This window comes from Rhinopithecus bieti, unplaced genomic scaffold (genome assembly GCF_001698545.2).
Source record: "Rhinopithecus bieti isolate Rb0 unplaced genomic scaffold, ASM169854v2 scaffold_13577, whole genome shotgun sequence".
Classification (NCBI taxonomy): Eukaryota; Metazoa; Chordata; class Mammalia; order Primates; family Cercopithecidae; genus Rhinopithecus; species Rhinopithecus bieti.
Genome location: NW_016807867.1, coordinates 1,774,211 through 1,799,168, shown reverse-complemented (window position 1 = coordinate 1,799,168; position 24,958 = coordinate 1,774,211). Strand labels below are relative to the sequence as shown.

The following is a 24,958-nucleotide window of genomic DNA, read 5'->3' as shown; positions in this document are numbered from 1 at the left end:
CAAAAACCAAAATATTGTCAGTTACATTTGATGGCAGAAAATGCCAGATGTGTCCCTTCAGTTCTTTTCTGCAGTTTCCAAGTATTCTACATGTCTATTACTCTTACGATGGAAAAAATACATAATAGTTATTATTTTCTAAAATCATGTATCATTTCCCTCTATTTTTTACAAATTGCATATACTAACACTTGTGATGATTACTCACCTGTAGGCATAGATGTTGTGGGTGGCACTAGCTATTTTCTTATTCTCATACAATTTGGAAAGAACCATTTTCACCTTAAAAACAGCAATAATATAAATAAGTATGCTTTTATATTTGCTCTGTAAATAAATGCTAGAAAATACCTTAAAGTATGCTGTATTAAAATAGCCACTCAGAGTCTACTATACTCTGAAAAAGTCATTTCCAAAGTTTCCTTCTCATTTTAGGGACAGAAACTGGTACTCATAATTGATATAAAAATGACAGACCTGGTATTTTTGAGCACTAATTATCAACAAGAATTTCGGTACTACTATGTCAAAGGGATAATTTGTTCCCCGTGTAGGGAATTTTAAATGTATTATGTAAAACTTCTAAAAACTAGCTCTGAAATCTACCAAATGTATACATCCAATGTAGCAGGTGTACAATAATGGTATGTTCCAAATGTTATAAAACCACAGCTTTCTCTGGGAGTCAAGTAAGGTTCATAGAGGAGGTCACATGAGCCAGGTCTTACAAGTGGCAGTTCTTCTGTATCAAAAGGAAAGATGGGGCAGGAAGAAGACATTCCACACAGAGAATAGGGTTATATGCAAATACAGGGACTGGGTGACCAAATTTAGCAAATAAAAATACAGGACATCCAGTTAAATCTGAATTTCAGATAAACGACAAGTAATTTTTTTACTATAAGTACGTCCCATGCAATAATGTTTACCTGAAATTCAAATGTAACTAGGTATTCTGTATTTTATCTGGCAACCCTAGCAGGAACAAAAAAGAGAAAAGTTCAGGAAGCTTTACACAGCTTAACTTAGAGTATGAATGAGATGACAGAAGATGTGTCATGAATGATAAGCTAGGGCCATATTACAAAGGATCTGTGTAGTAAGTTTAGATGTTCCCTTGTAGATATTGGAAATCAGCAAATATTACATGTGCGAACGTGGATAAGAGAAAGAACAGTGATACATGGTCAGATTTTTCAGGAATGTTGTAACGGCAAGAAGTATGGAAGAAATATTGGTGGCAGGGAAGACTGAGGTAGAGCTGGGGACACCAATTTGGATCACAAATTGTGCAATCTTCTGTTTATCATTTTATAATCTTTCAGGTTCTCAGATTCTGATCAACAAAATAGACAACGACCTCTAAAATTGGTTTCAGCTCTCACAAATTATAATGCTGTAAATCTAAGTGACTATGATCAGAAACAGAGAGAGGATCCAGAATGAACAAATCCAGAATTAGAATGTCTCAGGAGGACCCTGGGAAGAAGATTTGACCAAGGGCCAGGGACAAAATAGGATTCCTGAGAGAAAAGACCAGAAGTCCGCACCAAAAGTTATGCTCTTGACCACAGGTCAATGCAGAAAAGAACTTCCTCTTTCAGAGAGTGAAAGAGCCTGGTACAAAGAGCTGTATCCCTGAAGGCCAGGGCTTTAAAGAGCTTCAAGAGTAGAGTAGCTGCAAAGACCAAAGGAAGAGACTCATGCCTAAAACTTGCGGTAAATGAGACTTTTTAAAAAATGTAACTTTACAGGTAGTATTGAAATTGCCTCGTACATCAAGAAGGTAAGCTGAGCTACATTATAGAAGCAAGGAAGAAGAAAAGGATTCTGCTGAAAGGAGGATAAGAAAGACAAAGACCTAGGAATAGTTTACGGCTGAAACCTCTCCCATTTATATCTGTGGGTGGAAATAAGGTCACTTAAGATCAAGAAGCACAAAGGAAAGTAAGTCAGGTAGGGAGGACTGGGTTTAGCCAGTCTGTCCACTGTCCCCTTTGTTGAATAATAACAGAGGAATGGACTTAGTTTCACGGAACTCCCATTCGACAGGACAAATAATTCTTTTCGACAAGATATTAAGCATCACAATTTTCTATAACACAATGAGTGTTTCTTATTTAAAGATTCATTAGAGGGTTAACCCCTAATCAGAGTTTAGATACAATTTTGAAAGCAGTGACAGGCCTGGCTAGGTGGCTTATGCCTGTGTTCTCAATACTTTGGATTGGGAGGCTGAGGCAGGAGGGCTGATTGAGTCCAGATTTGAGACCAGCCTGGGCAACAAGGAGAGACACCATCTCAAAAAAAAAAGAAAGAAAGCAGAGACAAACAGAAACAAAACAAACCTTCCGTGATTCACAGTAATTAGGGAGTAGAAAAATAAACAAATAATTTTTATCTTATATGAAAATAAAACAAAAAAGTGAAAATAAGGGCATTATTGCAAAATCATTTACCTGATATTTTAGTAAAATATCCAAATGAGCTAGACAAAGGAACTTTACCTGTTTGGGACAAACTACTGGTGCCAAGTGTGCCTGAAAAGTACTTCTTCGGTCTGTAATAGGAATGCCATGATCAATCGGAGGTAATTCTTCTACTTCTACTTCTAGAAATGTAGAAGAAACTTTATTTTTTAAAAGCCTTACATTCAAATACTGAGAAAATGAAATGGGGTGGGGGGAGCTGGGAAAGAAATGTAAATTACATGGCAAATCAACTAAAATAACTATTAATCATTATCTACCAACATTAAATGTAAATTATAATTTTAAGTAAAAAGTTTCTAAGTATATTGTACATAAGATTAAAATATTTGATTTATAAATGATTTCCACCTGCCAAGGTTACCCAGGAAAAGCAGTGGGTTGGGACTAAAATCCTGTACTGCTGCAGTCAGTAGTGTAAGTTGGCACAATATCTAATATAATACATAATTTTTAAGAGTGGAAAGGGGTCCTGAAAACAAAGATTTATAGCTGCTAATATAAAACTTATTTATCAGTTTCACTGTAGTTAGACCTCTGAATTGGGAAAATATGAATTTATATTCTTTATATTGTGTAGCTATAATATAATGCCTTCTGCTAATATAACTTTCTACTTCATATGATGGAATTAAATACATCAATAATACATCTAATTGGTATTCCATAAAGAGTATCATGATTTCCAGTTATTACACCTCTTAACAAGTTTAAGAATCATGGCTGGGCGTGGTGGCTCACGCCTGTAATCCCAACACTTTGGGAGGCTGAGTGGTGGATCATCTGAGTTCAGGAGTTCGAGACCAGCCTGGCCAACATGGTGAAACTCCCATCTCTACTAAAATACAAAAATTAGCCGGGCATGGTGGCATGAGCCTGTAATCCCAGTTACTCGGGAGGCTGAGGCAGGAAAATTGCCTGAACCTGGGAGGCAGAGGTTGCAGTGAGCCAAGTTCGTGCCACTACACTCCAGCTTGGGCAGCAGAGCAAGACTCAGTCTCCAAAAAAAAATTAACCCTCAATTCTTTTGAGAGACTTAATCATCCTGGCTACTGCTACCTGCCTCACTTAGGATGAAAAGTTATTCAAGACAAGAAAGTAGGTTTATGTAAGATGTTTTACATCTTCCCTCTGATACTGTCCTTTTCCTGAATTGATTTTTACCACTGTACTAACACAGTAATAAGTCAAATACAGTATTAGGATCAATATGAACTACTGACCAATTGATAGTATTTATTTACGAGTATGATTTTTACCCTTTCTCTTTTCATGCTAGATCCTGTTTTCCAAAGATATCATATGTCAAATTCACACTGAAATAAATGATTAAAATGGGAGCTACTTAGGTTGAAGCATAAATGAGAGCCCTGAACGCTCCCCACTCTTTCATTTCCTCTTTGTTCCTTTCTACTAGTCCTGGACACCATTCAAAAGCCTTAAAACTCAGAACACCTTTTAAAAGCTACCGTGTAATGACATAGGAAACCCCTCACCTTCAAACAGAATGAATATTCCCCCGGTCTCTTATGTTTTCTTAAGAGGCTTAGGGAAACTAACCATAACATTCAAAATTTTAAAATAGTAAAATGAAACATAGTATCACAGCAACTTATTTTTATGTTGAATACTACTCGATTATGAAACAAATTTGTTTAAACGAAACCAAGGCCAGGCGTGGTGGCTCATGCCTATAATCCCAGCACTTTGGGAGCATGAGGTGGGCAGGTCATTTGAGGTCAGGAGTTCTAGACCAGCCTGGCCAACATGGCGAAACCCAATCTCTACTAAAAATACAAAAATTAGCCAGGCATGGTGGCATATGCCAGTAATCCCAGTTACTTAGGAGGCTGAGGCAGGAGAATCACTTGAACCTGGAAAGCAAGGCTGCAGTGAGCTAAGATCGTGCCACTGCACTCCAGCTTGGGCGACAGAGCAAGGCTCTATCTCAAAGAAAAAAAAAAAAAACTGAACTCAAGCTGGGCACAACGGTGCATGCTTAGAGTCTCAGCTACTTGGAGGCTGAGGTGGAAGGATCACTGGAGCCCAGGAGTTCAAGGTCAACTTGGGCAACACAGCGAGACCTCGTCTCTCACAAAAAACAACTCTTAAAGGCATTTTACTAGCTTTAATTTCAGGGGCTGCACTTTCAGTTAATATATTTGTACTTGTGAGCATAGACTGAAATTTAATCCTGAGACATCAGGAAACAGCTAAGGATTTCAATATAGAAATATAAAAACATGATGTGAACAAAAACCTTAATAGCTTTTCTTAGTTTCAATTTCTTCCATCAGTAAATCAAAACTCTAGAAAGCAGGGGGAAAAGAGTAAATTTCCATTTTTTCCTTACCATTCTGGTAAGACTTGGCAAACACCAAAATTGCCAACAGGCAGGAAAAAAATTAATCTTATCTGCAAATTAGTAACTCCTTTCTAAAATCTGAGAAAATTAGTAAATTTATCTATCATCTCAAAGAACAATACATAATACTACCAACCCACTCTCCACAAAAGAAATTAGTTAGTAACATTATACCTGTCCGAGTTTCACTGATATCAAAATCCAGTGCTTTAACCGAACTTTCTGGCTGACACGCTAAAATGAGATCATCTTCACATTCAACATCTTCCTCTTCAGTTTTCTTCTTTACATCTGGGCCTATGTGAATATGAGACACAATTACTCTATGATGCAGATAAGAAACGATGCTTTTTTAAAAAATCACTGAGTCTTGGGTTTTTGTTTTGTTTTTTTCTTTTTGAGATGGAGTCTCGCTCTGTCGCCCAGGCTAGAGTGCAGTGGGGTGATCTCAGCTCACTGCAAGCTCCGCCTCCCAGGTTCACGCCATTCTCCTGCCTCAGTCTTCCGAGTAGCTGGGACTACAGGTGCCTGCCACCACGCCCAGCTAATTTTTTGTATTTTTAGTAGAGACGGGGTTTCACCGTGTTAGTCTCGATCTCCTGACCTCATGATCCACCTGCTTCGGCCTCCCAAAGAGGTGGGATTACAGGCGTGAGCTACCGTGCCCCGCCCAGGTCTTGGGTTCTAAACACCATTCTTCAATGGTAGGAACCAGCACTCAGCCCATAAAAGAACTGGTTGATTCCTGAGTTGGAGCAAGGAAACTATAAGATGAACCTGGAACGTTGTGTGGATTCACAAACTGGGAAAAGCTCAAAAAGAGATGGTGCTTATAAAAAGAACACAGGAGCTAACCTGAAGGGGCCCTTAAAGGTCAAAGCTAGAACAATTTGAGCAACAACAAAAAAAATGACCTTATGGCATTTTAACCCATGGACTGAAATAATATACATGAGTCCATACCGATATAAATAATAAACAGATAAACAAATACATAAATGGGGAGGACAGACATCCCTTCCTCATAATAGAATTCCAATTACTAAATGAAGAAATGAAGAAAATAGAAAATCATCATCAGGCAAACACCACAGTAATAAATATTGTTGACAAGTTCCATGGACAGATGCTAAAATTAGTGGCCGAAAGTTTAAGGAGAAACAGGATATTAGCATAGCTTCAAAGTATCTCCCTCAAGCTACAAAGAGAAAGATAGTAACTGCAGTGGTTAATCTTACATGTCAACTTGGCTAGGCCACAGTACCCATATATTTGTTTACTTTTGTTTGACACAGTCTCACTCTGTCACCCAGGCTGGAGTGCGGTGGTGCCATCTCAGCTCACTGCAACCTCCACCTCTCCGGGTTCAAGTGATTCTCCTGCCTCAGCCTCCCAAGTAGCCGCAATTACAGGCACGCGCCACCATGCCTGGCTAATTTTTGTATTTTTAGTAGAGATGGGGTTTCACTGTGTTGGCCAGGCTGGTCCTGAACTCCTGACCTTAAGTGACCCACCCACCTCGGCCTCCTAAAGTGCTGGGATTACAGGTGCAAGCCACTGTACCCAGCCTCAGTACCCATATATTTGGTTAAGCACGATTCTAGATTTTTCTCTGAAGGTATTTTTTGGATGAGATTAACAATTAAGTCAATTACTTTTGAGTAAAGCGGACCTTCTTCCATATGGGCCTCATCCAGTCAGCTGACGGCCTTAACATGAAAAGACTGACCTCCCCAGAGGTCTTTTCTTGGTAGAAATTTTTCTGTCCAGAAAGAGGAAATTTTTCCAGCAGACCATCTTTGTTTTCAAACCGCAACATTCACTCTTCCCTGGATCCCCAGCCTGCCGGCCTATCCTGCAAATTTTGGACTTTCCACCTTCCACAACTGTATAAGCCAATTTCTTAAAATATATTTCCCTGTGTGTGTGTGTGTGTGTGTATATGTGTGTGTGTATACATACACACATATATATGCACGCATACATTCTATTGGTTCTGTTTCTCTGGAGAACCCTGACTACAGGATTTACAGTGGAGACATCTGGCAAACACCATCTTAACTGAGATATCAAGGTAAATATCACCAATAATAAGGCATATGATACAGCAGGCACAGTGGCTCACACCTGTAATCCCAGCACTTTGGGAGACTGAGGCGGGAGGATCACTTGAGCACAGGAGTTTGAGACCAGCCTAGGCAACCTCGTCTGTACAAAAAATGTTAAAAGTAGCTGGGAGAACACCACCACTCCCTGCTACTTTTAAAATTTTTTGTACTCCCAGCTCTTTTTAAATTCTTTGTAGAGACAGGGTCTTCCTATGTTGGAGCTACACCCTATATCCCAGCTATATCCTCCAAGCCTGGGAGGATAGCTTGAGCCCAGGAGGTGGAGGCTACAGTGAGCCATGTGTTCATGCCACCGCACTCCAGCCTGGGTGACAGAGCAATATTCAGTCTCAAAAATTAAAATTAAAATTAAAAATAAGGCATATAGGCCAGGCGTGGTGGCTCACGCCTATAATCCCAGCACTTTGGGAGGCCGAGGCGGGTGGATCACTTGAAGTCAGGAGTTCAAGATCAGCCTGGCCAACGTGGTGGAACTCCATCTCTACTAAAAACACAAAAAAAATTAGCCAGGCATGGTGACAGGCACATGTGATCCCAGCTCCTCGGGAGGCTGAGGCAGGAGAATCACTTAAACCCGGGTGGCGGAGGCTGCAGTGAGCCAAGACTGTGTCACTGCACTCCAGCCTGGGTGACAGAGCAAAACTGTTCCAAAAAAAAAAAGCATATGATATAAACTCCTTGATACATTGCACTATGAAAGACGCAACAGCATTTTTTTAGTATTCTTGCCAAAAATGGCTAATCGCACTCCAATCGTGAGAAAACACTGGACAAACCCAAATTGAGGGGCATTCTACAAAATAACTATCAGTAGTCTTCGTTAAGTGTCAAGGTTATAAAAGTCAAGGAAGCACTGAGTAACTGTTTACAGACTAAAGGAGAATAAAGAGACACAACAATGGAATACAATGTAGAATCCTAGACAAGATCCTACAACAGCAGATAGGATATTGGTAAGTTTGTAAAATCTGAATAAGCTCCTTAGTTTAATTAATAATACCACCCCAGTGTCAGTTTTCTGCTCTTGATAACTGTATGATGGTTATATAGGATGTTAACAGGAAATCAGGGTAAAGGATATAAAAGAGCCCTTCATACCATTTTTGTAACTTTTCTATAAGTTTCAAATTAGTTCAAAAGTTTTAGAAATTGTAAACAGCTGTGTATAATCAGTTCAAAATCAGAATTTCTATGCTGAAAAAAATATATAAATAATAAAGAATAAATCTGTACTGAAGATTAACAGTAAAATCAAAATGAATTACTTAACAAGTAAATGACTAGCGGAAGAGACTTCTCACGAGCTATTCTGATCACTAGCTCTTTTTCTTATTAGTCCTTCAGAATTGTTAAGGCTTCCACTTGATTATGAAGTCTACAATTTTAAAGAAAAATAATCCAAACAAAAAAATTTCTAAAATTCAAAATCATGAATTATACAACACAAATCAGTAACTCCAAAAGTTAAGGAGTGGTTAAACTATATTATGGATACAGGTAAGGAAAAATATTATTATTTTTTTTAATTTTTTTTTTTGAGACTGAGTCTCACTCTGTCACCCAGGCTGGAGTGTAGTGGGGCCATCTCAGCTCACTGTAACCTCCACCTCCCAGGTTCAAGCAATTCTCCTGCCTCAGTCTCCCAAGGAGCTGGGATTACAGGCAACTGTCACCAAGCTCAGCTAGTTTCTATATTTTTAGTAGAGATGGGGTTTTACCATGTTGGCCAGATTGGTCTCAAACTCCTGACCTCAAGTGATCTGCCTGCCTCAGCCTCCCAAAGTGGTGGGATTACAGACATGAGCCACTGCACCCAGAAAAAAATGTCATTTTTAAGATCAATTATTAAAATTTCCTAAGAGTTAAGTGATACAAAAGTTTTCAGAGTCCTAATTTTTTACTATAATACATTCCATTTCTGTAATCCATCTCTAGAAAGGCAGATTGACAAATAACTTGTTTTTGGAATTCTGAGAATACTTTTCTCATAGATGCCCTGAAATGCTACAAAATCAGAACATGGATCATAAAAAGTTGAAGAAAATACTTGGAGAAAGATTGTTATATAGACAATATCTTCATGTCATTTATCTCTCTTTTTTTAATGTTTGTGGATACTTACCAGGTGTATGTATTTATGGGGCACATGAGATATTTTGATACAGGCATGCAACATGTTATAATCATACCACAGAGAACCGAGTGTCCATCCTTATCTCTCTGATTTTAACAGAAGCAGTAAAAATACTTGCACTCGTAGAAAAATGGTAACAGGGTTCTAAAAAAAGATATACTGCTATCAACTTTAAACTGATTTTGCCAAAGGAGTCCCAAATAGTTTCCCATAAATAGCTTTCTAAAAAATCAGTAAGTGAACTACCAGGTTCTGTTTTTGTTTTCTTTTCTTCTTCTTTTGGAGACAGGATCTCACCCTGCACCCAGGTTGGAGTAGGTGCAGCGGCATGATCAGAGCTCGCTGCAGACTTGGTCTTTCAGGCTCAAGCAATCCTCCCACCTCGACCTCCCAAAGTGCTGGGATTACAGGCCCAAGATCTTTTCTAATCCCTCTTTTCTCATATTAAAACAATTCTAGCAGTGTAACAAGAACATCCTATTTGGAAGTAACATGTTAAATAGAGTTATTTTACCCTCTCAAACGTCTTTGTGGTAAGTGAAACAAAGATTAGCAAGTGAAGTAAGAGGAAACACTGAAAACCTCCATGTTGTTCATATACTTAAATGATTCAATAGAAGATTAATAATAGAGCAAAATATAAATTTTCAGATGTTTTAAAATTAGTGGTAATGGCTGCCTAACAATGGGAATACTAAAAACCACTGAACTGTACACTTTAAAAGGGTAATTACGACATACAAATTATATCTCAATAAAAAATTCAACCGTAAAGTTAATTTCTATATCCTAATATTGGTCACTGTGCTTCCCAAAATTCTTTTTCTATAAACACTAGACGCATTTCAAATTAATATCTCAGCTGGATACAGTGGCTCATGCCTGTAATCCCAGCACTTTGGGAAGCCAAGGCAGGTGGATGATTTGAGGTCAGGAGTTCAAGACCAGCCTGGCCAACATGGTAAAACCCTGTCTCTCCTAAAAAGACAAAAATTAGCCAGGCGTGTTGGTATACGCCTGTAATCCCAGCTACTTGGGAGGCTGAGGGAGGAGAATTGCTTGAACCTGGGAGGCACAGGTTGCAGTGAGCCGAGATCGTACCACTGCACTCCAGCCTAGTGATGAACTGAGACTCTGTCTCAAAAAATGAATGAAAGAAAGAAAGAAATATCTCATTTATGTAGTCTAATAAGTCATGAGGAAAGTTACAAAGTCCACATTACCTTAACTATAGTCAAAGAGAACAGAAATTTTCGATCCAAGTTCTTTCACCATAAAATTCTACTTCTATAAGAGTATACAGGAGTCTTCTTTATTTGCAAGGGATATGTTCTAAGACCCTGCAGTGGATGCCTCAAAGCAGATAGTACTGAGCCCTATATATGCCATTTTTTCCTATATATACATATCTATGATAAAGTTTATTTTATAAATTAGTCACAGTAAGAGGTTAACAACAATAACTAAAACCAAAATAGGCCAATTATAACAATATACTGTGCCAGGCACGGTGGCTTATGCCTGTAATCTCAGCCCTTTGGAAGGCCAAGGCAGGCAGATCATGAGGTCAGGAGATCGAGACCATCTTGCCTAACACGGTGAAATCCCGTCTCTACTAAAAATACAAAAAAAAATTAGCTGGGTGTGGAGGCGGGCACCTGTAGTCCCAGCTACTGCGGAGGCTGAGGCAGGAGAATGATGTGAACCCGGGAGGTGGAGGTTGCAGTGAGCCGAGATCGCGCCACTGCACTCCAGCCTGGGCAACAGAGCAAGACTCTCTCAAAAAAACAAAAAAAACTATCTATCTATCTATCTATCTATCTATCTATCTATCTATCTATCTATTGCACTGTACTTACCCTTCTTGTGATGATGTAAAATTATAAATGCCTATGTGATGAGATGAAGTGATAGAATGGCACAGCCCAAGATTTCATAATATTTTCAGAATGGCACACAATTTAAAACTTATGAATTATTTCTGGAAATTTCCATTTAATATTTTCAGACAACAGTTGACCACAGGTAACTGAAACCATGGAAAGTGAAATCTCAGATAAGGAGGAATACTGTAATACGAAATCAAAGAGTCTAAACCTTATAGAAAGAAATAACTATAATTACATAAGTAATGAAACTTTTCAGAGAAACTTGGATTTTATAATATACAAACCTTAAACCAGAATACAGATTTTCATATTAAATTTCAATCAGAGTATCTACATAAAAATGTAATTATAAGTTAAAAGACTATTGATAGTATTTTCAATCCTACCTGGTTCTGTCATCTGAGATTTTGTATTAGAACATCTCTTATTTTCTCCACCCACAGGTAAAGAATACTTTCACCGATATTCTGTCTAAACAAAATTCAGGGAAAACAAAATTTGTTATTTCAAAAATCATCTTCTCAAATTCAAGAAGATACTGACATTTACAATCAAAGACATTACAAACAATCTAACCATTTCTTTTCTAAAATAATTTATAAAAACCTGGGGTTTTTCAACATTTGTGTCTGAGTATTTAATACAGGTTATAGCAACCTTAAAAATTCCAGTCGACTCCAAAATTAACATGGCTTACTTTAAAATAAGCAGAAGCGTGGTAACCAAAGAGGGGAATAAACATTTCCAAACTAGATGGATTAGAGAAATATAAATGTGACTTAGTTTCTGTAAGTGGATACAATCTTTCAGTATGATCATTGCTTGCTTTTTTAAACTTTTTAAAGAACTTCAAACCACTTATTTGGTACACTTATCATTTAGTATACTTATCTCAACAACAAAGAATGCAAAGCATATGGGGAACTCCTTCAGGGAGTCAATTTACAAGACCTAAAAGACAATTCAACAATTTTATATTCATATCTTGTTTCTGACCAAATATTCTATTGCCTAATATTCTGTTGCCTACATAAATATTCTATTGCCTAAATTGATAAATTTTTGTTCCAAATGATATTTGGTTGTCTTGGGTAACTAAATCCATCTCAAAGGACCACTGAGAAAAAGAATGTGTCATGGGTTTTGAAGTCATGTCCATAGTTATGTTAAATGATGGCAACAGCAATAAAATAAAGGCCCAAGCGTCTGCTCTTTAGAGAAAGACACTAATTGTAGATAAGTATGGTATGTGTTTAAAGATATCACCACACTACTATACAGCAACACCTCACCTCTTTCCTCTAACAGTTTCCCTTGAAACCATTATCTCTCTTTATCACTACTCATCAGCACCCACCAACACTTTCAAAACAAGCAGACAGAAAAAAACGTTTTCAAATAATTCTACAACCTCAAATCCTCCCCATCACACCCCACATCACTACAATTCCTAGTACTAAAACTAAATACTTGTATTAGTTGATATAACAGTAAAGCTATTCACTAAAATGCACTAAGCTGTGTGAAGTTAAACTAATCATTTGATCTGAGTTTCCGTCACCTAATTTTCAATATTATAAGCTGGAAGAGATGATTTTTAAAATAAGAACAGTCCAGGGCTGGGTGTGGTGTAATCAAAGCACTCTGGGGGACCAGGGTGGGCAGATCACCTAAGCTCAGGAGTTCGAGACCAGCCTGGGCAACATGGCAAAATCCCTTCTCTACAAAAAAAATACAAAAATTAGCCAGATGTGGTGGTGTGTACCTGTAATCCCAGCTACTCAGGAAACTGAGGTGGGAGGATTGCTTGAGCCTGGGAGGTGGAGGTTGCAGTGAGTGGAGATTGTGCCACTGCACTCCAGCCTAGGCAACAGAAAGACTCCTTCTCAAAAACAAACAAACAAAAAAAACCAAAAAACAGAAAACAAACAAAAAAACCGGGCCAGATGTGGTTGCTCACACCTATACGCTCAGCACTGTAGGAAGATAGCTTAAAACCAAGAGTTTGAGACCAGCCTGGGCAACAAAGCGAGGCTCCGTTTCTGCAAGAAATTCAAACACTTAGCCAGGCACAGTGATGTGTGCCTGTAATCCCAGCTACTTAGGAGGCTGAGGTGGAAGGATCACTTGAACCCGGAAGTTTGGAGGCTGCAGTGAGCTATGACTGTGACACTGCACTCCAGCCTCGGCAACACAGCAAGACCCAAAAAACTAAAAAAAAAAAAAATTTAAAGAACAAAAAAAAGATAGCTGCTAGTTTAATGCTGACAATATTATCCCCTTTCTACAGATGAGAAAACAGACACAAAGAGATGACACTATTTTTAAAACTGACTCCAAAAGCCTGACTGAAACAGCCTTAACCTCAGCTAGACTAAACTTTATATGGGCCCATTCCTGACTCTAGGCCCTTACCTCCCTTTTCTTAGAGCATTTTCTTTACAAAACTTGTCATTGTAAATTCCTTCTCTGTCTCTTTGAGATATATGTAAATCGTTTTATAGAAAACTTTCATTGGTTTTACAACCCAGGAAATGTCTTTCTCAAGGACCTGGGAACCGTCCCTTTGAAACACATCATCAAAGGAGACACTGCCCGTATCTTCCAGTCTCTGTGGAAGTAGAGGAGGCTAACTTCAACGGGTACCTATTAGTAAACACACATGGCCTACTTACAAAGAGAAATATTTGCAAACTCAACAATAACTTAATATGCCCAACACCAATTCATGGTCCCACATAATATCTTTCAGTACTTTTGCACTAGCTCATCCCGGCCCTTAAAAACCCATCTGCCTTTTGTTTCAGAGGAGTTGAGTTCACACTTAGTTCTGGCCTCTTTCCCTTATTGCGGGGGCCTTGAATACAGTCTCCCTTGTCTGTTTAACTTTATCCAATGTAATTTTTGATTCAAGAAGCCTCACTCACCAACATTAAAACCTAAGATTCCATGATGCATCAAAATGTGAAGAGATGTAGAAAATTTCAAAAACTATCTTCTTGGATTCTAAATTAAATATTGTTATAATAGAAATTCACAAAATCAAATACTAAAAAAACTTGTAATCCTTTTCATTTTCTCTTAAACACTATCATATTCTAAGTATTTTAAATGTATTTACTTTTTGTTTTATCAAAATATTTTCATTTATTCAAAATATTCATATGCAAAATATTTAAATAAAAATTAAGGGCTGGGCACAGTAGCTCGTGCCTGTAATTTCAACATTTTGACATGCAGAGGCAGACAGATCACATGAGGCCAGGAATTTCAGACAAGTCTGGGCAAGGTAGCAAGACTCCTTCTTTACAAAAAAATACAAAAATTAGCCAGTGGTGGCACACCTATAAACCCAGACACTCAGGAGGCTAAGGCAGGAGGATCACTTGGGCCCAGGAGGTCAAGGTTGCAGTGAACCATGATCATGCCACTGCACTCCACCCTAGGCAACAGAGAGAGACTCCATCTCAGGAAAAAAAAAGTAGGTACAATAACCAAACTAACCTACATCTAATCAATCACCAAATCCTAGCTTATATATATATATATATATTTTTTGAGACAGAGTTTTGCTCTTGTTGCCCAGGTTGGAGTGCAATGGCGTGATCTCAGCTCACTGCAACCTCTGCCTCCCTGGTTCAGGTGATTCTCCTGCCTCAGCCTCCCAAGTAGCTGGGATTATAGGCATGCGCCACCATGCCTGGATAATTTTGCATTTTTAGTAGAGATGGGGTTTCTCCATGTTGGTCAGGCTGGTCTCTCTCGAACCCCTAACCTCAGGTGATTCGCCTGCCTCAGCCTCCCAAAGTGCTGGGATTACAGGCATGAGCCACTGCGCCTGGCCAATATATATATATATACTATATATATACACATATACTTTATATATATATATTTTTTTTTTTTTTTTTTTTTTTTTTTTTTTGAGACGCGAGTCTTGCTCTGCCCACCCAGGCTGGAGCTGCAGTGGCCGGATCTCAGCTCACTGCCAAGCCTCGCCTACCCAGGGTTCACGCCATCGCGCCTGTCTCAGCCTCCCGAGTAGCTGGGGCTACAGGCGCCCGCCTCATCGCCCGGCTAGTTTTTTGTATTTTTTAGTAGAGACGGGGTTTCACCGTATTAGCCAGGATGGTCTCGATCTCCTGACCTCATGATCCGCCCGTCTCGGCCTCCCAAAGTGCTGGGATTACAGGCTTGAGCCACCGCGCCCGGCCTGGCCAATATATTTTTAAGTATTTCTTTAACTGACCTTCTTCTCCATTCGTATTCTTTTTGCCTTAACAAAGGCCTCCACTATACCCCTGAGTTACTGACTGCTCTTCTAAAGAGTCTCTTCTTCACAGACTTACTTTTTATTTATTTATTTTTGAGACAGAGTCTCACTCTATTATCCAGACTGGAGTGCAGTGACTTCACTTCGACCTCCTGGACTCCAGTGATCCTTCTACCTCAGCCTTCCAAGTAGCTGAGATTACAGGCACGCCCCATCACACCCAGTTAATTTTTATTTTTTACATTTCTATAGAGATGGGGAAGGTCTCACTATGCTGCCCAGGCTGGTCTCAAACTTCTAGCTTCAAGTAATCCTCCCACATCGGCTTCCGAAAATGCTGGGATTACAAACAAAAGCTACCACATCTGGCTCATGTTTAATTTTTAAAAACCTGTATTTTTCCCTTGCTGCCCTCTGCTGGAATTATATGGAAAATACGATTAAAAGTTGTCACAAAGGCCAGGCGCAGTGGCTCATGCCTATAATCCCAGCACTTTGGGAGGCTGAGGCAGGGGCATCACTTGAGGTCAGAAGTTCAAGACCAGCCTGGCCAAAATGCTAAAACCCCACCTCTATTAAAAATACAAAAATTAGCCAGGTATACAGGCGCTCACCTGTAATCTCAGCTACTCAGGAGGCTGAAGCACGAGAATTGCTTGAACCTGGGAGGTGGAGGTTGCAGTAAGCTGAAATCGCGCCACTGCACTCCAGCCTGGGCAATAGAGCAAGACTCAGTCTCAGAGAGAAAAAAAAAAAAAGTTGTCACACAAAAGTTTTAAAAATAAAGCCAGGTGTGATGGTATGTGCCTGTAGTCCCAGCTACTTGGGAGGCTGAAGCAGGAGGATCACTTGAGGCTTGAGCCCAGGAGTTCAAGGCCAGCTTGGGCAATACAGTGAGGCCCTATTTAAAAAAAAAAAAAAAAAAGTTTTACAAGTAAGATGTGTATTTCTATTTAGACTACATGTGTGAAAATAATAACCACTGGACCAAGGTTATTTGAGCATGTTTAATAAACAAGACACCATATTCCACCATTAGAATAAACTATATTATAATCTCTGACACTTCCTAAGTCTCAAATAGCTCAAGTGAACTAGTTAAAGAGAAAAGGAAAGTTGTGTCCTGCGGGAAGGTATCTTTTAGTAAAAGGAGGATGTTTGGGAGAGGGGATAGGCAGGTGAAGAGCCACTTCTGAGTGTATGACATTGTACATGGGTAAGAAAAAACGCTAACTGATGAATGTGATTAACATGATGGAAGCTAAGTGTGGAGAGATTTCCAAGAAGGAGCAAGTAGTCAATATCACCAAGAGTTAGGTAAGAGCTGAAAAATGGCCACTAGATGAACAATTCTGGTGTTAATGGTGAACAAATCCGCAGTATACTGATCTTATTCTATTCGGGGGCTGGGGGTAGTGGGCAGATAAACTGGCAAATAAGAGAGGATTATAGAAAGAAGTTTGTTGGGGGCGCAAAAGTTGGAGTGGCCAATAATGTTAGGGAGAGATATCAGAAAACATTTAATTAAGGAAATACTTATACTTCCACCAAGGATGATGGAATCACTAAATGGGGACCCAAGGAAGACCATACTTGCTCTAGGCAGGAATAAGTAGAATGGATTCCACAACAACTTACCATTTTCTAATTAAATATTTTGGAAGGAAAAGAAACCTGGCCTGGATCCCAGGGACACAAAGAGGGACTGTCACTGTACCAAATGGAGTGGCCACCTAGAACATATAATACAATCCTTACTAGATCCTGGATTACAGTAAAACTGATATTCCAGAACATTATTTATTTTACTAAATTATTTCATTAAAATTAATCTAAATCATAGTTATATCTTCTCTATCTTCTCTAGACAACTGCATTAGCCCCCAACTGATGTCCCACATCTACTCTTGCTACCTTCCAAACACTACTTCAAACAGAAATAGAATGATCTTATTTATTTATTTATTTATTTTTGAGACGGAGTTTTTGCTCTCGTTGCCCAGGCTAGAGTGCGGTGGCGCAATCTCGGCTCACTGCAATCTCCGCCTTCCAGTTTCAAGAGATTCTCCTGCCTCAGCTTGCCAAGTAGCTGGGATTACAGGCGCCCGCCACCCCCAGCTAATGTTTTTGTATTTTTAGTAGAGACAGGGTTTCACCATGTTGGTCAGGCTGGTCTCGAACCACTGACCTCGTGATCCACCTGCCTCAGCCTCCCAAAGTGCTGGGATTACAGGTGTGAGCCACCACACTGGCCCTAGAATGATCTTTTTTAAATGAAAATATTATCATGGCCAGGCACAGTCGCTTAAACCTGTGTCTCTGCACCTTGGGAAGCCAAGGCAGAACTGCTTGAAGCCAGGAGTTTGAGACCACCTGGATAACAAACCAAGGCTCCATCTCTACAAAAAAATAATTTTTAAAAAAATCAGCTGAAGGCAGAGCATGGTGGCTCATGCCTGTAATCCCAGCAATTTGGGAGGCCAAGGTAGGTGGATCATTTGAGGTCAGGAGTTCGAGACCAGCCTGGCCAACATGGTGAACTCCGCCTCTACTAAAAATACAAACATTGGCTGTGCATGACGGCAGGCGCCTGTAGTCCCAGTTACTCGGGAGGCTGAGGCTGGAGAATTGCTTGAACCGAGAGGCAGAGGTTGCAGTGAGCAGAGATCACACCACTGCACTCCAGCCTGGGCGACAGAGCTAGACTCCATCTCAAAAAAATTTTTTTTTTAATTATTTAATTAAAAAAAATTAAAATTAGCTGGGCATGGTGGCACACATCTATAGTCCCAGCTATTCGGGAAGCTGAGGTGGGAAAAATCGCTTGAACCTCAGAGGTCAAGACTGCAGTGAGTCACTATTGTGCCACTGCACTCCAGCCTGGGCAAGAGAGCAAGAACCTGTCTCAAAAAAACAGAAAATCTTATCGTGGCACCCTACTACCTAAAAGCCTTCTCTACTTCCAACTATTCTTAGTATAAAGACAGAATCTTTACATAACCTACAAAACTCTGGAGGACCTGTCCTGTCTACCTCTCCAGGTCCTTTTCCTACCATATTCCCTCCATCTCATCCTGTCTCTTATCACTGCATATCACCATCACTGTTTCCTACAATGTGCCAAGCTCCCTGACACCAAGCCTTGTGCTGTGGCCTCTCACTGGAATTATCATCCCCTAATTAACTCTGCTTTTAAGTCAAAGAAGCCATCCCTCACCTCCTAGACTATGTCAGGTCTTGTTTCAAATTCAATTAGTTTTGCATATCTTCCTTTCATAGAACTTACCACAGCTATTGTTATATTCATTTTTACAATGTTATAAGTAATACCTCTCCCCCACCAGAAATTCTAACTGCCATGATAAAGGGCACTTCTGTTCATGCTAGCCATACCTGCACCCAGGATCTAGTACTGTGCCTGCCGTGTAATATTTATTGAATGAAGGAATGAATGAAAAATATAGCCCATCAACAGATTCTGAGTCTTATGGCCTAATACAAGGGAAATTACCACTCAAGGTATATAGACATTTAATACATAATTACACTTAGGATTCTGTTATCAATTTCATTCTACATAGCCTATGAAAATACCAAATCAAGAGCAGTATCTCTGAATTTACTTTCACAGTTGGCTAAGTGTTTTTGTTTTTTAATTAAGATCCTTTAAGCAAATAATTTTTTTTAATTTATTGAGATTGAGATAGGGGTCTCACTGTATTGCCCAGGCTAGTCTTGAACTCCTGGGTTCAAGCAATCCTCCCATCTCAACCTCCTGAATAGCTGGGATTACAGGCCTATGCCATCGTACCCACCTTGGCTAAGTGTTTTTTATAGTTATTAGCTCTAAATATTGCTGTATTTTTGTATCTAAGTAGAAGCTATCAAATGTATATATAAAATTATATAACCTTTCAAGGTCTCTTCAAGTGAATTCTTTTGTTAAAGCAGAAGTAGCTTTAAAAGTTTAGAAAGGTTCTAAAAAAGGGTTCACAGATTCAACAAAAGCCCACAATACAATCACTAACAGAATTATTTTTAAAAAATTACCTGTCACTTACATATATATTTCCTCGAGGCTATTTGATAAATCCGCGCGTTCTTGCCCTTTAAGCCAAGGAGCACTAAGATTAAATAAAACAATTAAGAAGATTATTCAAGGATTATGTTTATATCTCAAATTGCTGATTACATCACAAACAAATTTTTTTTGGCTTTAAAAAATTATTTTCATAAAACGGTCTTATATTTGTATAAATCTATATAGTCACAAAATGCTTTAATTAGCATTAATTCATTCAGCCTTCCCAAGAAACCATGACAAAACCCACACCAAAATTACTCTGTTTTAATGGTTTAAAAATTGGCCAGGCGTGGTGGCTCATGCCTATAATCCCAGCACTTTGGGAGGCCGAGGCGGGCGGATCACGAGGTCAGGAGATCAAGACCATCCTGGCTAACATGGCGAAACTCCGTCTCTACCAAAATACAAAATTAGCTAGGCGTGGTAGTGGGTGCCTCTAGTCCCAGCTACTCAGGAGGCTGAGGCAGGAGAACGGCATGAACCCAGGAGGTGGAGCTTGCATGAGCCAAGCACACCTCTGCACTCCAGCCTGGGAGACAGAGCGGGACTCCATCTCAAANTTACTCTGTTTTAATGGTTTAAAAATTGGCCAGGCGTGGTGGCTCATGCCTATAATCCCAGCACTTTGGGAGGCCGAGGCGGGCGGATCACGAGGTCAGGAGATCAAGACCATCCTGGCTAACATGGCGAAACTCCGTCTCTACCAAAAATACAAAAATTAGCTAGGCGTGGTAGTGGGTGCCTCTAGTCCCAGCTACTCAGGAGGCTGAGGCAGGAGAACGGCATGAACCCAGGAGGTGGAGCTTGCATGAGCCAAGCACACCTCTGCACTCCAGCCTGGGAGACAGAGCGGGACTCCATCTCAAAAAAATAAAAAAAAAAATTTCTGAAAAGGATATTTATGTTTACAAGCATTCTATATCTATCATTTGCAATAAATAAAAATAAAAATTTACAGAACCATTATTAACAGTAAGCATTAACGCTATGGTTTTAAAATATGTGCACAAAAAAACTAATAGGTAAAAATTCTAGTAATTGAGTTTTGTTTTGTTTTTTTAGGCTAATTAAGTGAAGCGGTAGGAGTGAAGAAACAAACAAAGTAATCTAACCAGTTGTGATCAATGACTGGTTATAAATCAATTACTGGTCTACAATCAGACCAGCCTAGTAATTGAGTTTATGCAATTCTGTTCCCAAGGGTTTATACATATTACTGGGTGATGGGGCCAAGGTAGATGAAATATCACTTGCATCAACAGGTCATGACTCATAAAAGATTAAGCTTGGGCTTCTTTTTTTTTTTTTTTTTTTTTTTTTTTTTTTGAGACGGAGTCTCGCTCTGTCGCCCAGGCTGGAGTGCAGTGGCCAGATCTCAGCTCACTGCAAGCTCCGCCTCCCGGGTTTATGCCATTCTCCTGCCTCAGCCTCCAGAGTAGCTGGGACAACAGGCGCCCGCCACCTCGCCCGGCTAGTTTTTTGTATTTTTTAGTAGAGACGAGGTTTCACCATGTTCGCCAGGATGGTCTCGATCTCCTGACCTCGTGATCCGCCCGTCTCGGCCTCCCAAAGTGCTGGGATTACAGGCTTGAGCCACCGCGCCCGGCCAAGCTTGGGCTTCTAAGAAGATGGTTCGTCAACATCAATGGGGAAAGGAGCAGGGAGAAACAGCAGAACCATCAAAGGTAACTCCTGGAAGGCAGGCAGTCTTACATGTACATCAAGGAACTGCGGTTAGGTCAGGAGAACTAGGTTAGGAGAAGCTCTAACGGCCAAGGTTTCTAGATTACTAGGCTAAAGAGGAAGGTTTCCTTCCTCATCTCTAAAGACAATTCTGCAGCTACTTCACCTCGACGAACCTTGTGATTCTCTTTCCTACTAAGTGGCATATTCCACTGTTTTACAGAAATTAATTTTTATTTAAATGCTGTATACCAAACCCAAAAGGTGTTTTTAATTTCTATATACATTTTAATAAGAAAGATATTTCCTGTAAATGCAAATTACAGTATAAACATCTTTCAAAATATAATCTTTTTATAACAATATAAATGTAGAAATACAGCTTACTTCAACTGGTAGATAGGTGGAGCTGTACCTGGGTATTCATTCGGCAGCATCACCTACAACGCAGGTTCAAAAACATCTGTTTACACTTCATCAAGGTTCAAAAGTAACCATATTTACAAAGCTAGCAACCGGACAAAAAGGGCAAGGAGGACCGAGGTGAAAGGAAAAGGAAAACTGAAGTATGGACATTATACCCTGACCCCAAGTGGATGGAGTGGCATTATAATATTTTCTGGGCACTTTTCAGTATTTCAGAAGAAATACTACAAAAATCCTAGGAAACACTATTAACTATATGAACAGCTAACATATAATAGAGAACCATACACATACTTCTTTTCAAATCAGTATTATAAAACAAACACTGGCAAAACTGTTCTGCCTCCTTTATGTTGAAAGTACATACAAGCAGTCATCAAAGATTCAGCACTAAGAAAAGCCATAGCTGACCTTTTCATTTATTTTATCCTAATTACAACTGATAATTGATCATTGATTCTCAATTAATAAAGAAATGAGTGTCTCCTCTACCAGTCATCTACATTATTAACCTCTCCTTCCTTTTAAATGTTAGCCATCTTTCCAGGTTTGGACCGTTTCCTGTTAGATGAAGAGAATAATGAAGGGAAGAAAAACTACAGTCTCTCAAGGGTACATTAACACTTTTAAATGATTAAAAGCACTGGATTAGAAAGATTGAAACTATCAATTAATGTATGATTTGAAAGTGATCTGAGATGTAACTGCCCATGTGTTTCATCATTGACAAAAGCCAACAACAATTTAGAAAACAACACAAATAATCATTAGAACACAGAAGTCAACCATATAGTTAATATTGTAACTGAAAGATGGCTGCAGGGAAGGGGGAAAAAGTACCTGCAAGCAAAGCGTCCATTTGGGGTCATCTATATCGTCGCTAATTCTAATACAAAATATTTTGGCACAGTCGTCAATGACACACCATTCCTCGCCATAAATGGCTGCCATTGCTTCAATTTCCTCATTCTGAAAGAAATTGATTTTTTAAAAAGTCAGCAAATGTACCTATCTTAAAATCCTATTCTTACTACTTTATAAGGTATTCGCATTCAACATTACCAGCATAGATAAAAGATTCCTAGATGAGCCTTACCAGGCCAAATGTTTCTTAAGAGTAGGTCACCATGTTCTACTCTCTGGGTAGTTGCTAGGCGCTACTCCAATGACTGGAGCCAGGCTTGCTACTGCATTACTGTGATTTTGGCCACTATTCAGCCAAAATTTAATATATATGCACTCCTATACTTTGTAATGACCATTCACACATGAAAAGATAAACCTATCTTCTCTGTTCCACCTTCTCTTTTTTAACAGGTAATCTCCAGCCCTGACTCCCACCCCAGTAGCTCTGCCCCACATTATCTGGGTACCTCTCCTGGGTGTCTCACTGGTTCTTTCGAATTAAATTTTGTGTGGCGGGGAGGTGGGGAGGGGGTACACAAGGACTGGATGGGTGGGTGGGTGATAATCAAACCCTTAAAATATTTCATAAATTATTCTTTGGACTTGGGGTTAAAACAGAAAAATAACTGGAGGACCTAAAGGGAAAAGATGGGAAGCAAAGTATCCGTTCGACTTCGTAGCATTTCATTTTGTACTCACAGCCCTGTAGGAAAAGACATATGATCGCTCACGTGAACAAGGCACAGCGAAAGCTCCATGCCAAGGATCAGAAGGAGGGAGATTCGGTGGGCTCTCGGGGACGTGCAGGGTCTGGGCTACTGCCCATTTTGCAAAGGGGGAAACCCGAATTCTTAAATGATTTGTCCAAGATGACCCCGCGGCGGCAGGGTGGGGAGCGAAACCCTGGTTTTTGCCTTCGGCCCAGAGCTGCTTAGTCGCGTGTTAATGGTTGACGAGAACACCGTCCGAGACAGGCCGACCCCGCGACCGCCGAGGAGCTGCCGGCCTAAGAGCGCTCGCCGAGGGGAAGCGCCGAAAAAATGGAACGCGGTGGAGCAAATGGCGTGGCCGGTGCTGGCGGAACCCAGGGCTGCCCCGGGCGGAGTGCCCCTCGGCTGAGAAGGACTGGGATGGCGAGGCGAGCCCGAGCCGAGCCTGGAGAGTCAGCACCCCGCCGGGGCCTCACCTGCCTCTGGTCGCTCCCTGCGTCCCCCTCAGCCATGTGGCCCAGGGACTGGCCCTGCAGCAGTCGCCGCCTGCCAGGTCCGGAGCGCAGGGGCGGGGCGCTGCGGCTGCGAGCCGAGAGCTGGCTGCGGCGCGGCCGGACCCGGAACCGCAACCCTGCCACGCCGCGCAGCCGGCATCTGCTTCCGGGTTGCGGGCCGAACGGTGCAAGGGGCTCCGGGCTCCTGGATTTGGTGTGTGGTTTTGCCCTGGGGCCTCGCTTCCGCCTTTCCACTCTCCCGTAGGGCAAAGACACAGGGAAAGCCGGCCCTTCCGAGTTGCTGCCGGAGGCATTCTTGGCTCTGTCTCCTGGGAATGGGCCGGGGCGGGGGGAGCTTTTGCTTGCTCATTGCGGCCTTGGCGCCCTCGGAACGCCCAGGAGACTTTGGGGAGTCATTTACCGCCGCGTCCCGGGAAGGGACTCAAACCTCAGTCCACAGCCCCAGACTCGTCTTTACATTCCCAGGCAAAGTTTTTGTGTGTTTGTTTTTAACATGTTTCAAGTTTTGTCGGGTTTTGGCAAAGTTAGGTCTGATTTACCAAAACTGGAGAACAGAGAAGGCTGGCGGTAATTTTGAAAGCGCGAGGAGAAACCTTATTCTCCCATTCACTGTTGTATTGCGATCGTTTTCTTTAGTCTCCTTGAATATTGTGGGGGCAGCTTTTGTGCGAGACAGTAGTTATGCCAGTCAACATAAGGAGCATTGATTCATTTTCCCAAAAAATGAATCAGTTTGCCATTACTCCCTCGCCAATAACACACGTTCCATGACATTCTAATACATTGGTTATGAATTATATCAACCACCTTATTCAAGACACCTCAATCGGGCATTTATTCTCTTGATTGCAAGGCATCCTTGCTTGCTTCACTTTTCTTCACACATAATACACAAAAACTCAAAATACTACATCTTTCTTCCTTAATCATGGGTATTTTTCTGGCCCCCTTTAAAACCGTTCTCTTAAGATAAATCATTGTAGAGAAAAATAAAACTCTTCTCAGTTAGGAGTTCAACACCTGTAGAGAATTCCACTTACATTGAGTATAAGCCTTGTGGATTTATTAATTCAACAGACATTTATTAGGCTCTTACTGTGCTGAACATTGGAGATGCAAAATCGTATGTCATACATTGCCTTTAAGGGGCTAAGATGTGAAGGGAACAAAAGTAAACCTGAACCAGAAGTACAGTAATGAATCTCTTGAAAAGATTGGATAAGTTCTGAGAAATTTACCCTTAGGCGGTTTCGTCGTGATAGTGTGAACTTCGTAGAGTAATATACTTACACAGACTTGGATGGTGTAGCCTACTACTTATCTGGGCTATGTACGCCTGTTGCTCCTAAGCTATA

At 40.4% G+C, this 24,958-nt stretch overlaps 1 protein-coding gene across 1 annotated transcript in view; it reads right to left on the bottom strand.

The window, feature by feature from the left end:
• IMPACT (impact RWD domain protein) overlaps window positions 1–23,746 on the bottom strand; it is a 31,857-nt gene extending 8,111 nt beyond the window's left edge. Inside the window, 9 exon segments of the mRNA XM_017884021.1 lie at window positions 209–282; window positions 2,508–2,611; window positions 5,029–5,151; window positions 11,393–11,416; window positions 11,419–11,477; window positions 19,341–19,403; window positions 21,434–21,486; window positions 22,313–22,441; window positions 23,565–23,746. Of these exon segments, the coding sequence (XP_017739510.1) occupies window positions 209–282; window positions 2,508–2,611; window positions 5,029–5,151; window positions 11,393–11,416; window positions 11,419–11,477; window positions 19,341–19,403; window positions 21,434–21,486; window positions 22,313–22,441; window positions 23,565–23,600 (665 nt within the window). The 5' untranslated portion in view covers window positions 23,601–23,746.
• Window positions 23,747–24,958: the final 1,212 nt, after the last annotated feature.